The sequence below is a fragment of the Cadophora gregata genome (genome assembly GCF_030347475.1).
Source record: "Cadophora gregata isolate MNR1 chromosome Unknown scaffold_18, whole genome shotgun sequence".
NCBI classification, from domain to species: Eukaryota; Fungi; Ascomycota; class Leotiomycetes; order Helotiales; family Ploettnerulaceae; genus Cadophora; species Cadophora gregata.
Window position 1 is genome coordinate 752771 of NW_026695941.1, and position 15880 is coordinate 768650.

A 15880-nucleotide genomic window follows, 5' to 3' on the forward strand; every position below is an offset into this window, starting at 1 on the left:
ATAGTACTATTTAAGGAGGAATAAGGTATTAAGGCCTTACTAAAACACTAAGACTACGATTATCAGATTAAGTTAGAACTAAGTACTAAACCGATATTCTAACTACTTAGGGAATATTCAGCGATAGACTTAATAATAATCAAGTAATATATTAATAAAAACCTAGCGAAGAGATTTATCCGAGAGTTCAAATCTCTATAAGGGAGTAATATTTTATTCGTAGAGAAGAAAGATAGAAGGTAATAAATATATATCAACTACTATTAATTAAATAATACTATAAAGAAGGATCGTTATATACTACTATTAGCTAAGGAGCTACAGGACAGACTCGTTAGAGCTAAGATTTTCACTTAGCTTAACCTATAAGAAGCGTATAACCTTATTAGGATAGCTAAGAGTAAAGAAGAAAAAATAGTATTTTATACTTATTTCAGTTACTATAAGTATATAGTTATACCCTTTAGCTTAACTAACGTACTAGCTATATTTCAGCGTCTAATTAATAATATTTTATAGCTTTACTTAGACGTAACGTATATATACTATTTAAATAATATACTAGTCTACTCTAAATCAGAGGAGTAATATATAAAGGATATTATAGCTATTCTCTAGAGGCTAGAGGACGCTTACCTATTACTTAAACTAGAGAAGTGTAATTTCCACGTGAACAAGGTTATCTTTCTAAGCTATATAGTTATTACCGTAAGATTAGCTATAGATTCTAAAAAAATTAAAGTAATTATCGAGTAAATAGGGCTTATAAATATTAAGAAAGTATAATTATTCCTTAAGTTTACTAACTTCTATAGGCGATTTATTAAAGACTACTTGAAAATCGCTAAGCTACTTACAGAGTTAACCTATAAGGACAAGGAATTCTATTAGTCTAATAGCGTATAAAAAGCGTTTAAAGCACTTAAAGTAGCTTTTATCACAGAACTAGTACTTACTTCCTTTACCTCTGATAAAGAAATATATATAGAGATAGATTCTTCAGATTACGCTATTAGAGCCGTGCTTAGCTAGCTGGGCGAGGACAGAAGATAGTAACTAGTTACTTACTATTCACGGAAACTATTACTAGTAGAACTTAATTACGATATATATAATAAAGAGTTACTAGTAATTATAAATATAGTACGCGAGTAGAAGGTCTACTTTAAGGGCGCCGCTTATAAAGTACAGATCCTAATAGACTATAAGAATCTTATTTACTTTATAACTACTAAAGAATTAAACTAACGCTAAGTTTAATAGTATAAAATACTCTCTACTATAAAACTTCGAATTTCTTATATCAAGGGAACGGAAAACACTAGGGTTAACGCCTTAAGTAGGAAACCGGAATATCTTACAAATAAAACTTACAAATCCTATATTATACTACGAAAGGATAGCGATTTACTAATAGTTAATTACTAATAGCTAGCTTTAATAGGCTAGGTCGCTAAGAAAATCTGGAAGGGCTATACTAACGACCCGATTATAATTAAACAGAAGAAGTAGCTAGGCGAAGGATTCTCTTTTACTACAGGTAGTACGCTCCTATACTAAGGACGAATTTATATACCTACTAGGGATAGGATTAAATTCATTACGCACTAGTATAAGCTACCTACTTATAGATACTAAGGGGTAACTAAGACGCTATCTAAGCTATCTAGAGAATACTACTTCCTAGGAATAAAGAAGGTAGTTAAAGATATAGTAGCGTCGTGCGATATATGTATCTGGAATAAGGTATTATACTATACTTCGTATAGGCTTATAAAGTCACTAATAATACTACTTCACCTATAGAAATTAATCGCTTTAGATTTCGTAGTCGAGCTACTACTCTCAAAAGACCTAGTTATAGGAATTATATATAACTTAATCTATATAATAATAGATAAGTTTATAAAGTACGCGTATATAGTACTAGTACTTAGAATATAAGACGCGCCTATAATAGCGCAGGTATTCCTTAGAATAATCTTCGTAAGCTATAGAATACTAGATAAGATTATCTTAAATAGAGATAAGCTCTTCACCTTAAAGTTCTAGAAAACTCTTATTACACTCTTAGGAATAAAGCAGAAAATATTAATTATATTCTATCCTTAGACTAATATACAGATAGAACAAATCAACTAGATAATAGAGACTTATCTTTAGTATTATATAAACTATAAGTAGGATAACTAGGTGCAACTACTCTCATTTACTTAGTTTATATATAATAGCGCGGATTAAGAGACTATTAGAGTATCACTATTCTACGCGAATTATAAGTATAATCCTATAGTATATAACCTACTAATAGCTAGTCAGGGAACCGCGTAAGAAGCTATACTATATATAAGTAAGCTTAAATAGCTCTATAAAGAATTGTTAGCTGATATTCTTTTTATCACATAGAGATCTATGATCTACTATAATAGAAAGCGTAGTATAAGACTAACGCTTAAGGAGAGGGATAAAGTCTACTTACTTAGAAAGAATATCGTAACTAAACAACTAAGTTATAAATTAGATTATAAAAAGCTAAGACTATTTAAGATTACTAAAGTTAAGGGACTAGTTAATTATTAACTAGCTCTACTAAAAATAATAAATATCTACCTAGTATTCTATATATCTCTCCTTAAACTAGTACCGCTAGGAGCACCGCTTACTCCTATCACTAAAATATAACTAATTAATCTAAATACCGAATATAAAGTAAAAGCTATTCTCAACTATTAGTATTTCTATAGTAAACTAAAATATTTAATTAAATAGAAAGGGTACTTATAATTAGAAAACACTTAAGAACCTAAATCTAACTTCTACTACCTTAGGCTTTTATAGGAATTCTATTAAAGAAATCTAGGTTTACCTAGAAAGAAAGGGACCTAAGGTCAGGGACCGGGCCCTTAAAGAAGGACACTAAGTAGGCGTTAAGTTTAAAAGTAAGGAACTAAGAAGTAGGATTATCCTTAATAAGCTTAGAAGAAGGCGTTAGAGGATAAGTAAAAGTCATAGTTTTTCCTATCTTAAACTAATATATAAGTCGTTTAAGAGTAAACCTCTTAATATACCCTAAGGTATTATAATCGTAACGCTTTAAGTGAATATACTTAAAGTATTATTTTAAAATAAATAAATCTAAGAAGCAAGTATAAGAAAGGCTATAGTAGAAGGAATAAGGCTTTATAAGTTATATAGTACGCTTAATACAGAGCGTGAGCTAGATACTCTGTTTTTTCTTTATCTAAGCGACACTTAATTTCTTTATAACACTAGATATAATAGATAAGGAAGATAGTTATTAGTAACTATCGACGTTTCTTAAGGTTATACTTAAGCATAAGGACTACACTAGGCTAAGAGGGGGATAGTATTATAAACCCTTTAGCGCTATAGTTCAGTTAGCACCTATATAATAATAGAACTATTAGTAGTACTATAGGGGTATTAGTACTAATAAGGGAGCGGTACTATCGATAGGGTAGTACTAGCCAGGGAATAATATAAGACAGCGAGTAGTACTACTATACACTTACGCTTCGTAGTAATAGTTACTTAGATCACGGTAGACGATAGGTCACGTAATAGATCCCTAGATCCCTGGATCCCCTTATAGGAAAACGGATCTAAGGATCTAAGGATCTAGTATCCTAAGGAATCTAAGGCGAACGAAAGTTCTATATAAGACTAGCACGTCTACTATTAAATAAGAGCTTCGTACTTAACTTCAAATAGTATTCTAATACTTAGTAACTATCTTCTATCTACGTGATACACCTACCTCTTAATTACTAAAGATCAACTGCAGCCTTCTGTATTTATAGCGAGTAAATACCGGACTATTACATATTTAGGATTACTAAAGTTAAGGGACTAGTTAATTATTAACTAGCTCTACTAAAAATAATAAATATCTACTTAGTATTTCATATATCTCTCCTTGAACTAGTACCGCTAGAAGTACTACTTACTCCTATTACTAAAATACAACTGATTAATCTAAACGCTAAATACGAAGTAGAAGCTATCTTTAACTATTAGAACTATTATAGTAAACTATAATATTTAATTAAGTAGAAGGGGTACTTATAGTTAGAAAATACCTAAGAACCTAAGTCTAACCTTTACTACCCTAGGTTACTATAAAATTTCTATCAACGAAACCTAGGTCTTCTTAGAAGGAGTTCCTAAAGTCAGGTAGTAGTTTATTAACTAAGAGGAACTCAGAGGAATTACTAGTGAATAGCGGTATAAGTAATCAAGTAGTAGAGGCTTACTTTTCCCTTTCTACTACTCCCTGCGCCTTCGCTTTTTCTACTCTTTCTTTTACCTTAGCTTTATCTAACTTATCTAGAGTTCTTAGACTATAATAAAGTATTTCCCTCCCTTACTTACGAAGCTTAGCTTAGCGCTACTTAAGCTCGCGGATACGAGCTAGGCTAGCTATAGCCGCTTTAAAAGCTATATCTCTCTTAAACTTTAAGCGATCTTCCTTTATCTAAAGACTTTAGAGGTTATTAATAGAAACCTAAAGAGTATTATATTTCACGCTATAATAAATATACTCTCTATACCTCTAAGACTTCTTATTTAGGACTACGTAATTACGATAGTAGCGGATATAATTAGAATATAGTATACTAAGTGAACTATAGGAGTTAATCGTTTCAGTAAGTGCTATCCTTTATTTATATTTAGTAGTTTTAGAGGATATAATAAAAGAAGAAGATAGCTATAGGTTATTATTAATATTTCCTTTAGTATACTTAAGCGTAGGGACTACGCTAAGTAAGAAAGGAGATAGTATTACGAACGCACTTAGAAGGAGTATTATATATATCTTAGCTCTAAGGCTTAGCAGCCTTACTATATAGAGAAGCTAAGAACTAAGAACAGAATCACAGGACTATATATCACGTGATAGTATAAAGCTTTTAGAACTATAGGATCCAAGGTTCCTAGAGCCTTAGATCGTAGGATCTATAGGGATCCTTAGAGGACGAAGGTTCTATATAAGACTAGTATATCTACTATTAGATAGGAGCTTCGTGCTTAACTTCAAATAGTATTCTAATACTTAGTAACTATCTTCCTATCTATATAATACACCTACCTCTCGATTATTAAAGATTAACTGCAGCCTTCTGTATTTACAGCGAGTAAATACCGGACCGTTATAAAAGTAAAGCACACTCAGCTAGTTCTGGCCCTTACAAAATTTATATTTTTAACCCCCCTCCTCTGCTATAAAGCTGCCTTTAATCTTAATTTCAAATACAGTAAAAAATCAATTGTGTTTTATATATTACTTTTGCTACTTAGAATTGTTATCATAAGACTTGAAGGTAGGGAAATAAATAGGTCAAAATATGATATAGGACGTTCCGCACAAGTGATTCATTTGGCTTCCCGTACACAGGAGAACCTTAAGTCAAAAAACCGGCATATATGTGTGTGTTTACTTGTGTGGTTTGATACGACCACCATGTAGCATAATTGCATATATTTCAGCGCAGGGGCTCACAAGGGCACTGGACGTCAATAGAGTCCCTCCTGATCCGGTTTGAAGAATGTATGATTATGTGTGTTGTAGCCTCGCTTTGTTTGATTGTCGCCACTGTGTCAACAGATTATCTGCTGGATGGCTGGGACTCGTTGAACAAGCAATTTTGGACAGGTGTTGCCTGTTCAGAGTCGTACTGAATCTGGCAATGAAGCTCAACATTCTGTCACTCGGAGTGGATAATATGTTCTGGACCACAAGCGTTGTAAAAGTAGCAATCATAAATCTACATTAACACGACTGACTGGTATCTACTGCTCCGGAAAAGAGAACTGGACCATCTCTATGTACCTTTCGCGCCTTGCGCCGTGCGCATATGTACAAATCGTTGAGTTTATCCTCCGCGGCATATCATAACATCCCTACGTCTGGAGCACTACCCTCGTTTGTGCGGCCAAACCTCAAATTATACAATAGTCATTCAATTGTCGTGAGCCCCAATCTATCAGCCGTTTCATGCATGCTAGCTGTCCAGATCCCTAAAATCGTCGGATCTGATCCTGAAAATGAACCTAAAGCTGAGAGTCGTGCTGCGAGAGCCAATCGTTACACCAAATCTGATCAGCGGGAAATCAGAATTCCAAAGCCATCAACCCAGTCCGCAAAAGACCCATACATTCCGATGAAGTGGTAGCCTCGAGGTGGCATCAGAGTGTGTCTGTGAGTAGATTAACGGCGGATTCCAAACAGTGTGGCAGCACCTTCACTTACCCAGATCCACCATTTGCGTTTCCGTAGATTTGTGATTTCCTACCCAAGCTCGTAATAATAGCCAGACCGTCAATCCAGAACCCAGATCTTACATAGAACCCGGTTATACACTCGCCTTTGCGCGTATCTAGAATAATTAGCAAGATCAACCTTTGGGGATAAGCCACCTACCCAGATTGAAATCGCTGCATGACCCCCCTCGCTTACCAAAAAGCTGAGAAGTAGAATCCTCATAGCAAAATTCGACGCCGTCCAACGCAAAGCCATGGTAAAATCGGATTTGTGTGAGTAAGGTTGACTGCTGTACGGCACTGTGCAATATGACTTGGTCAGGAGTGGAACCATTCATTTGCGATAGCCCTAGTTTAGTGCTTTTGAAAGCTAACTGTCCGTTCGGAAGCTTCACTCTCGAAGCCTTTGATGCCAATAAGCTGAAATCCTCGATCTCGTGGCTACCACCTGCAATGGACTTGATGCTCAATTTCAACTTGGCTTTTCTTCGATCTTCGGGTAAGCGAGCCCTCAAATCTTGCTCTGTTAACTCCTTCTGTCTCTGGATCACAGAATTTGTTCCCTCGTTGAACTCCTGCCAATGTCGGCATAATTCCTCTCCATCCAAGTACATCTCGATGTAAGCAAGTCCCGATAGAGCAGTAACCATGACGATTCCATTATCTACAGGCCAGGCTTGCACAGAATCATCGCTGAGCCGGGCGGGGTCTGAAGGAATTGCGAATGCTGGGTGAGCGCGAAAGCGTAGCAGGTCCAAGCGATGCCAGGTGCATTCCTTATCTGCCAAGACCAATCCGCCTTTGGACTTTGTTCGCGTCGAATAACACTCCCGAGTCATGAAGGACCTGTTCAAAGTGACATAGTCACGCATCATAACGCCAGATGTTTGATGAGGGCAGCCAAAGAGATGTCCCGTTTCGTGCATATGGGCGCCGATACTGATATTGGCCGCTTCCCAGCTGCTTCCAGACTGTCATGACATAGTTAGCATGAGACAATGGCGAGAAGAAAGGGAAAGAACGTACCTCGTTGCAGTCATTGGCAACAAAATCGGTATCAGTCGGGGTGCAGTCTGAGAAAGCAGGGACGACTTCCTCGATATGGCTGGGATAGCTCTGGAGTGCCTGGGATCCAAAAATCGCAAGTTGAATATCCCCCGAACCCCCTCCAAGAGCTGCATGCCCTGTGATCATATTGTGCACTTTATCCCAGTGGGAATCCAAGAGCAGCACACTTACATAATGCTTTTGCCCAGGTGACGGCTTCAAGTAATCCTTGACAGCTTCTAAAGCGATGCTGAACAGCTCCCCGCTACGCTTGGCGTTCGGGTTTTGCTGCGCAAGATCAAGGTCACGAAGCTCCGCCACTGTTTTCGAGCATCGAACAACATGGATCTTAGCTTCCGAACGCATAGTTCCAACAGCCTTGTCTCTATAACTTGCCGTTCCATTTGTCCATTCTTCCTCAAAACGGAAAACACGTCTGCCAAGCTTGTTTCGGTGCATCTGCTCGGCCTAGATTGAGAAGTGAGCTAGATTTCATTCGACGCCATTCCACCTCCTACATAGTACTCACCGTGAAAGCTTGCCAGAGATATGCTGACATTCGAAATTTCTTAATCGCCGTCTCAAGATTATTGTCCTCTCTCTCAATTCTCGCTGGGACAGCATCAAATCTTCCAGGCGAGTCTTTGGCCATGAGTATAACAAGCTGTAGTGGTGGAGCCGCAAGCGGGGGTATCATGTGTAAAATGAGTTGCGATGAGTGTATTGGATTTCCCAGATTGTTGTTAGCGAGTTTTGGTGAAGTGAAGTTGAAGATCAACCTGTTCGGTCCTGCAATGCTGGGTTAGCATGCCATTTTTTGGATTAAAAAAAAGTATTCATGGAACTCCAACATGTATATTGTAGTTTTCTTGCTTCTTATGCGGCGAATATCATGTTCTCTTTTTGCTTACCAGGAAGTAAGTAGACAAGGGCTTTGAAGTGTGATTCGCAGACTGGCCAATCTGTTGCAGGGAAACCGCCATCATCTCTCCGGACTGTAACACATCCTTCCAAAGCTTGGAATGACGGATCTGCAATGATGCCATGAACCGTAAGTACTTTTTGATATACCTATTTATCATTAGCTACAGTTTCTCCCTTTCCTCCACAAGTATCTTTTACCCAAGAGCCATCGGTCACATTGGTTATTTTTGGAGCGTACGGTGACAATGGCAGAGAGGAGTTCTGTGCAGGCGATCCTAAACCAGACATCCCCGAAACACTTCCAGCCGTACTGTATCTCTTGGAAGAAGATGTTGATATCGTTGGGCGCGAGGCGAGCGGTTGCATGTTGCCCAAGCCCTGCAAATTCGACGCCGAGGTGGAATTGGTGAGGGGGGGAGTTGTTCCTTCAGGTCCACCTGTAGAGTTCAAAGTTGAGGAAGAGGGAGTTGAGCCATTGGTTTCGTTGCTCGATGCGCCGGATTCATCCGTTGACCTGTCCGTCTTGAAGCTGGCCTTCGAGCGCCGCCGGAGATCTTTCAAAAACGAGGGTGCCATAGTCTGTCTGCTTTGAATCTGGATCAGCTGCGGTCTATTGGATCTCGATCTCCCCATCCCTTAGCAGATGTCGTTAGTATCGGGTGAATGAGGCTCTTACCAAACGAGTGTGATATGCAAAAGCGCTCCAGGCCGTACTCTGCTTCTGCTCTGTACCTCGAAGTGCGAAGAAACTTGGTTAGAAAGCAAGTAAGCAGGCACGCACTCGACGAGTCGAGCGAAGCAGCGAGCCAGCCCGCCCGGCACCCTGCCAGCTGCAGTGTACGTCTGAGTCCTGTACAGTACAGTAATTTACTGTACCTGTACTGTAGTGGCGGCCCTGGCTGGGCGGGCAGGGCAGGGCAGGGCAGGGTAGGGCAGGGCACCTTATTTTAGGCGATGGTGGACTGGCTGGCTGCCTTGATTTCGATAAGAAAAGAAGATGGGAATTATTATGGAGGGGGATGGGAGGGGCAGGGATGCAGGCAAGGCAGACAAGGCAAGGCAGGCAAGGCAGGCAAGGCAGGCAAGGCAGGCAAGGCAGGCAAGGCAGGCAAGGCAGGCAAGGCAGGCAAGGCAGGCAAGGCAGGCAAGGCAGGCTCGCAGGGCAAGGCAAGGCAAGGCAAGGCAACGCCGTCGCCGTCCCCGGTCCTCCGAAGTGCCCGGCGGTCCTCTCTTAACTAACACCATAGGCGGTGGTGTGCGAGGTGAATTTAAGTTACTCGTAGAAACTTGGCGCGACCACCGCACAGCTGCCACAGCACAGCTAGCTAGGCCTAAGCACATCACAGTACAGTACAGTACCAGGATCTGGAGGGCAGAGTTTGTGAGTATGATACATACTGTATGACGCGAAGGCGAAGAAGACAAACAATCGATCTGATGGGTTGGGCCAATTTGTTATGTATTTGATAGGTAGCCTTTGTTCGCTGCAATCGCTGCATCTGCATCTGCATCTGCGTCTATTCTGCACGCAGTGCCAACCAGAGAGATCTCGAGTTGGGCTGACTCTAGGCTTATCTCTTCCCTCTATCAGGACCGGGACTACCTACAGTAGGTACATAGGTAATTGGTGATTCGGCAGGTAGGCAGTGATTACAATACCTAGTGCTTGTCAACTAGATTTACTCGAGTGTCGTTCTGTGCGAGATGCTTGCAGTGCCAAAATTCGACGCCTCTCTTTCCATCTCTCAAGCACTCTCTGTATATTTCGTCACTTTGTCTAAGTCTTAGTCCTGTAATAGGAGCTGAATCTGTCGGCTCTTCGAAGAATCTGGGAAAGTCTCGTGAGCAGCGGTGTGTTGACTCCAGCGAGGACAACGCCAACGCCTTCAGGTTGCGTCTCGGGACCTCGGGAGATATGGGAGCCAAGGATAGCGCCAATGCTTATATTCAAAACTTACAGTCCATGACATGAGTACAGGTTACTGAACAAGTGTGCAAGTAAAGACCCTTGGAAGCAAAACAAATGGAGCTTGAACAGTCGTGGCGTCAGTCCGCAACAGTGAATACCTGCTTATCATGAGATCATCGATCCAGCTGCGTCCGATTCTAATGTTATATGCTCCTACTCCTTTACGTACCCACCAGACTCTGTAACGAGCAACAACGGAAGTCCAAACAAGTAACTGGTATAGCATCTACGCAGCACAGTTTTATAGCATTTTGTACTGGGTTCCGTTCAATCCAAAAAGCCGACTCTTTTGATTTATCTCTGTCAGGCTTCCTCACGAACCTCCCGAGGTCCTTAGTAATGCTCCTGGGCTGGAGGCTGATGGTGTAAAAATTCAAATGCATTTGCAGGCGCCGGATGGTATCCTTGGGAGACCTTCGCCGCATGCACCCGCTATGATTCTCCGTATTGCGTCCGAGTCGAGCTAGAATCTACTAGTGACGGATATTTTTACCCCGCGAACACCTTCAATTCGTGGCCAGTCTTTGAGCGGATGCTGGTAATACCCATCGACTATTGACATGGCCGAGAGGGCTTCAGGCTGAGCGAGCGATAAAAACGCTTCTCAATTTTCATCGGTACCTCTTTCTAAGAAATCTCCACGGTAGATTATGGAAATATGAAATAACTCATATCTATTTGTACCATTTGTGGCGAGATTTCAAGGCACTGGAGCTGACTGTGAAAGTGTTGTGAGATTCAGAACTTCAGGATTATTTGTGAGATGGAAATTGCCGTAACTCAACGCAGTTCACATCCACCTGATTCCAGCACGCGGTCACATGTGCCCAGTACTTGAAAGCGTGATGGTCCGGATGAGGCAGTTTTATAGGTTTTGATCAACAGCATAACTCTTTGAGCGACAGTAGTGTCTTACAGTACTGGCGGGTCTCCAATGCGATCAATGCATCATCTAGGAGCTTGGCAAACGAAAGGAATTCTGTTCGACAGACCTGCTATCTCTTTTGAAACGAGAAAAACAAAGTAATGCATAGATGGACTTGATCATTTGGTATGGTATGTCTATCATAGGATTGGACTTTGTTGTGGACGTGTATAAAGCCGAACCACCTTCTGAGAAATCAAAAGTGCCTCTCGAGGCTCGGGTTGGAAATAGATGGAGATGCTTCACGGAAATCAGACGCCATCGTCTTGCTGCTTCCCTTAAGCAGACACCAATTGTTGGCTAGCTGTGACCTGCGTCTGTGTTGGCCAAGACTAAGAATACTCGAATGGCTAGTCGGAACGAAGCCTCAACAATCAACAGAGCTCGTCTCAACCACATAGACGACAGCTCAGGTGACTAATTCGTACTCATCATGACAGACGAGTCCTTGTACTGACGAACAATACTGAAGATGGGACCGATCTATCTCGGCGGAGGAATCCGCCTGGTAATGACCCTACAAAAGCATGTTTGTTGTGCCACTTCACAAGCTGGAAGGTGTAGGCTGACCGAGGCTAGAGAGCTGTTTCCGCTTACTGTACCCCTTTCTTCAAATTGATTTACATTCAACAGCCTCCTCGCAAAGAAAACTTGACTCTAGCAACCATGACCGCCCGCAGTCTCGAGAGATTCCGGTCACTGACCCTGATGGAATGTCAGTCTCTGTAGCATGTGGGTATGAGTTAGTTACATGGCGTGAAGGAATCGAACTCGCCTTTTCGTGCGCCGTGCTCGTATTATTACACCTGTCGCACTTCTTTTCCGAAGACGTAAAAATGCGGGGATCGGCTCGATTCAAACCCGTCGCTGTAGATGGATGCTCTCGATGCTCAGCTTTCACCAAAATACCGTATGTATCCGGAAGTGTCCCAAGATCTACGAGTACCTACACCGGCCGGCTTGGCCGGTCGAGATCCGTAGTGACAAGGGCTGGGAGACCGTCACCGTCACAACTCCTGTCAAGTGCTGCTTAGAAGTGTCTATTTTAACCTCACGTCATCCCATCTCAGCTTCTACTCTTTGCTAACTCTCTCTTGCCTCCTTTATACTACTAACCCTCTGGCGTTGACAGAGCTTCCTCCGATCCTACTCTACAAAATGCAGCTCCCATTTGCGACAACTATCATCTTGGCAACTGTGTCCTACATTATCTACATCGTCTATTCTAGCTTTGTCCAGTCACGCCGTCATGCACGCAAAGCCCGAGAACTCAAGTGTGAAGAGCCACCGCTGCAGAAAAATAAATACCCTCTAGGTATCGACCAGATCAAGCGTGCCCTTGCGGCTGATAAGGAGAAACTATTTCCTATCGATACTATTCAGCGTACTGCGGATGTCGGGGCAATCACTTACCGATATTCTGTCCTGGGAAACAACAACATATTTACTGCCGATGAGAAGAACATCCAGGCCGTACTTGCAACGCAGTTCAATGATTTCGATCTTGGACCGACAAGAAGAGGGAATTTCTGGCCGTTGCTAGGCAATGGAATTTTTACACAGGATGGTTCAGGTTGTAAGTCCAATTAATCCCCTCTCTTGGTGTCTGAGACAACAACCTACTCGTACTTTGTGTGTTCTAACTACACTGCTTGCAAACTCACGTTCTCTCCAGGGGAACATTCTCGAGCCATGATGCGTCCTCAGTTTGCACGAGAACAAATTTCAGACTTGGACATGACCGAAAGACATGTTCAAAATATGATGAGGGCCCTCAATGTCAATCTAAATGCCAATAAGTGGACCGACTGCGTTGATCTACAGGTGCTCTTCTTCCGCCTAACCTTGGACTCCGCCACAGAATTCCTCTTTGGTGAGTCTGTGGACTCGCAGGTGCGACTACTCCCCGGCTATCAAGATGAAAATTCCTCGGACGCCTCCTCAGCGGACTTTGCAGCAGCATTTGACAAAGCTCAGATGGCGCTGGCAACTCGAGGACGCTTTGGTGATAAGTTCTTTCTCTGTAATCCTAAGGGTTTCAAGGATGACTGTACCATCTGCCACAAGTTCATTGACCAGTTCGTTCGCTTGGCCCTTTCAAAGGACCTCCACGGAAAGAAATCGGAATCAGAATTGGAATTCAGAGGGAAATACGTGTTTTTAGAGGCTTTGGCGACACAAACTCAGGATCCCATTGAATTACGCTCGCAACTCTTGAACATCCTTCTTGCCGGTAGAGATACGACAGCGTCTCTTCTTGGATGGCTATTCCTCAGTCTCGCCCGTGATCCAGCGAGATATGCAAAACTGCGGAACATAATAATACAGGAATTTGGAACATACGGCAACCCCAAGGACATAACCTTTTCCAGAATGAAGGGATGCCAGTATCTGCAGTATTGCAATAACGAAGCACTACGACTTTATCCCGTCGTGCCAATCAATAGCAGATTCGCAAACAAAGATACGACTATCCCGAGAGGAGGCGGCAAGGATGGAAAATCCAAGATCTTCGTTCCAAAGGGATCCGCCGTTGATTACTCTGTGCACACCATGCATCACAGGAAGGACCTGTGGGGTGAGGATGTGGAGGAGTTCAAACCAGAGCGATGGGAAAACAGAAGGCCGGGATGGGATTTTCTTCCTGTAAGCCATCATTTCCTTCTATCTATCCATAAGCTTTCAGTCTTTGGTGTTGTTGTCTCATCGAGTCCCCGATGCCTGTTCTCAGGGCATTCAAATTGTGCCTACTCGCTTCTGCATCATGTGGCTAAATGAATAACAGTTCAATGGTGGTCCCCGAATATGCATTGGACAGCAATTTGCCTTGACGGAAAGCTCCTACGTGACAGTGCGCTTGCTTCAACGATTTGAAAAGCTGGAGTACTTGGAGACAGATCCAATTATCAGACACAACCTGTCTCTCACAGATTGTAGTGGGAATGGCGTGAAGGTCCGAATGCAAGCCGCATAGGTCTCAATTTCTTGGATAGTATGGAGACGACACGTTGAGTGTTGTGCTTGCGACTGTACATATATTAATTGCCCAAGTCTATTTAGCTCGGGATTAGGAGTTCGAAAGTCTCAGGACATCAATTTCTGGTCTTGATTTTGAAGCAAGTATTTGCGTAGCTGTACACCAAAGATCAATGATCGAGAGACAGTGATGCGTTCACATTTATCCTTCGCTTTTGCGACTGCTCTACGTTCTCCTCATAGTCGAAGGTAACTTTGGTCAAGATTAAGCTACATGATGAGCCTTCACGGTAGTGACCGTGGAGGCGCCAGCTGAGCATCAGTCACCTCGCACGGATCAATCGACATTGTCAATTCAGACTACAGCCAATAAAACGTCCTCACCACTCTTCGTCTAGCAACTCGTGATAGGATATTGTATGGTCGATGGGCCGCTGTTTTCTTTGAATTTAGTACGAGCACTGTATTGCCGAAAAAATGATGACTCGGATACTGTTCTGTGGCACGTAATCTAATCTGATCATCGCACCAAGAGGCGCCAGGGCAGATCTCCCGCACTCGTCGCTCATGGCTGTGAAATCTGAACCGCAGCACCCCGCTTCCCGCGTGCATGCCAGAGCAGCATGTAGGTAGGTAGTTTATCTACCCAGGTACCTAGGACATTGTAGCGTCTACGACAGTTCTTGCAACACAAGACGACCGATCCCTCCGCTGTATTACACTACATCATTCGAGCGTGTCCTTTGCCTTGGCAACTTTGACCGTCCTCCCCCGTCTTGCTTTCCATGGCTTCCTCCGCCACAAGCAGTAGAACGAGAAGGCCCCCAACTCACACTGCCTCGGTCTCGGCCTCGGTCTCTCCAGATAAACGTATATGTGCATCACCAACAGACAGCGCCATTCCTCGGTCAAAAGAACTGTTGGATGTACAGTCGATCCTTCATCTACCAGAAGACGCCGTATGGGGTCTTCGAAAGCAAGACCTCCGCGCTTATTTCCTTAAGCTCCAGGAGTACGCCATTAATCCATACCCAATCAGCGATGCACCGCTAGTTTATCCTTCTTCACCACCTGGTGATCCTTCTCTCCATGTACCTCCACTCTCGCCTCTATTGCGACTACCTCTCGAGATCAGGCAATTGATTTACTCTTACCTCCTCCCTCCTCCCTGCAGTCCTCCTATTCGAGGCCCCCATCCACGACAGCTCCAGACACACATCCTTCTTACCCAACCGATCCCAACCTGCCTTCTCACTCTCAATCGCCAGATCCGCGCAGAGACTATTCCTCTCCTCTATGGTACATCCACGCAAACCGTCCATATAACAGTAGACTACAATCTATGGGCTCACAAGACCCAGCGAGGAGAGCTAGTCTTCTCTTCGGCGATCACATCTGCTATCAAACATGTCCATCTATCCATCCATTTGGGCTCTGAGAAGAGAAACAACAAACCTGGGAATGTAGAGGCTACTGCTCGGATACTGGAGGTGAAGAAGGGCATTAAGAAAGCGAGGAAGTGGTTATCTGGGGCTGATGTTCATACAATGAAGATCAGTTGGCAAGAGCCGCCTCAGACATATACATGGGAACAGAAACGTGATATTTTGGATGGAGTGAGGCCACTTCGGCCACAAATTGTGGACGTTGGAGAAATTAACTGGGGTCTGAGTTGGAATAAAGGCAAGAAGTATAGGTTCGAGGTTGCATATCTGAAGGAACTCGAGCGCGCACAGCAAGCTCAGAACGAGATATAG

At 42.6% G+C, this 15880-nt stretch overlaps 3 protein-coding genes across 3 annotated transcripts; 2 read left to right on the forward strand and 1 right to left on the reverse strand.

The window, feature by feature from the left end:
- Window positions 1-5786: 5786 nt before the first annotated feature.
- ONS95_006667 (uncharacterized protein) lies at window positions 5787-9299 on the reverse strand. Its single transcript, XM_058500137.1, has 8 exons — window positions 8930-9299; window positions 8452-8878; window positions 8241-8400; window positions 7859-8118; window positions 7309-7797; window positions 6443-7253; window positions 6272-6398; window positions 5787-6218 (listed from the first exon to the last, which is right to left on the reverse strand). The coding sequence occupies exons 2-8, from the start codon at window positions 8827-8829 to the stop codon at window positions 6122-6124; spliced, it is 2322 nt and encodes a 773-aa protein (XP_058349972.1). The 5' UTR covers window positions 8830-8878; window positions 8930-9299; the 3' UTR covers window positions 5787-6121.
- Window positions 9300-12305: 3006 nt separating this feature from the next.
- On the forward strand, window positions 12306-14121 carry ONS95_006668 (uncharacterized protein; the record flags this gene model as incomplete). Its single annotated transcript, XM_058500138.1, has 3 exons — window positions 12306-12723; window positions 12823-13793; window positions 13933-14121. The coding sequence occupies 3 exons, from the start codon at window positions 12306-12308 to the stop codon at window positions 14119-14121; spliced, it is 1578 nt and encodes a 525-aa protein (XP_058349973.1).
- A 787-nt stretch (window positions 14122-14908) lies between these two features.
- Window positions 14909-15880, forward strand: ONS95_006669 (uncharacterized protein; the record flags this gene model as incomplete). Its single annotated transcript, XM_058500139.1, has 1 exon — window positions 14909-15880. One exon carries the CDS (start codon window positions 14909-14911, stop codon window positions 15878-15880), a length of 972 nt encoding a protein of 323 aa, XP_058349974.1.

What these genes read in the sequence shown, in the direction of transcription:
- ONS95_006667 (XM_058500137.1), bottom strand. Translation starts at nt 8,829, where the DNA reads ATGGCACCCTCGTTTTTGAAAGATCTCCGGCGGCGCTCGAAGGCCAGC. An exon ending in ATCTCTGGCAAGCTTTCACG is followed by an intron (nt 7,798 to 7,858) that starts GTGAGTACTATG and finishes TTCTCAATCTAG; the next exon opens with GCCGAGCAGATGCACCGAAA. An exon ending in TTGCCAATGACTGCAACGAG is followed by an intron (nt 7,254 to 7,308) that starts GTACGTTCTTTC and finishes ATGTCATGACAG; the next exon opens with TCTGGAAGCAGCTGGGAAGC.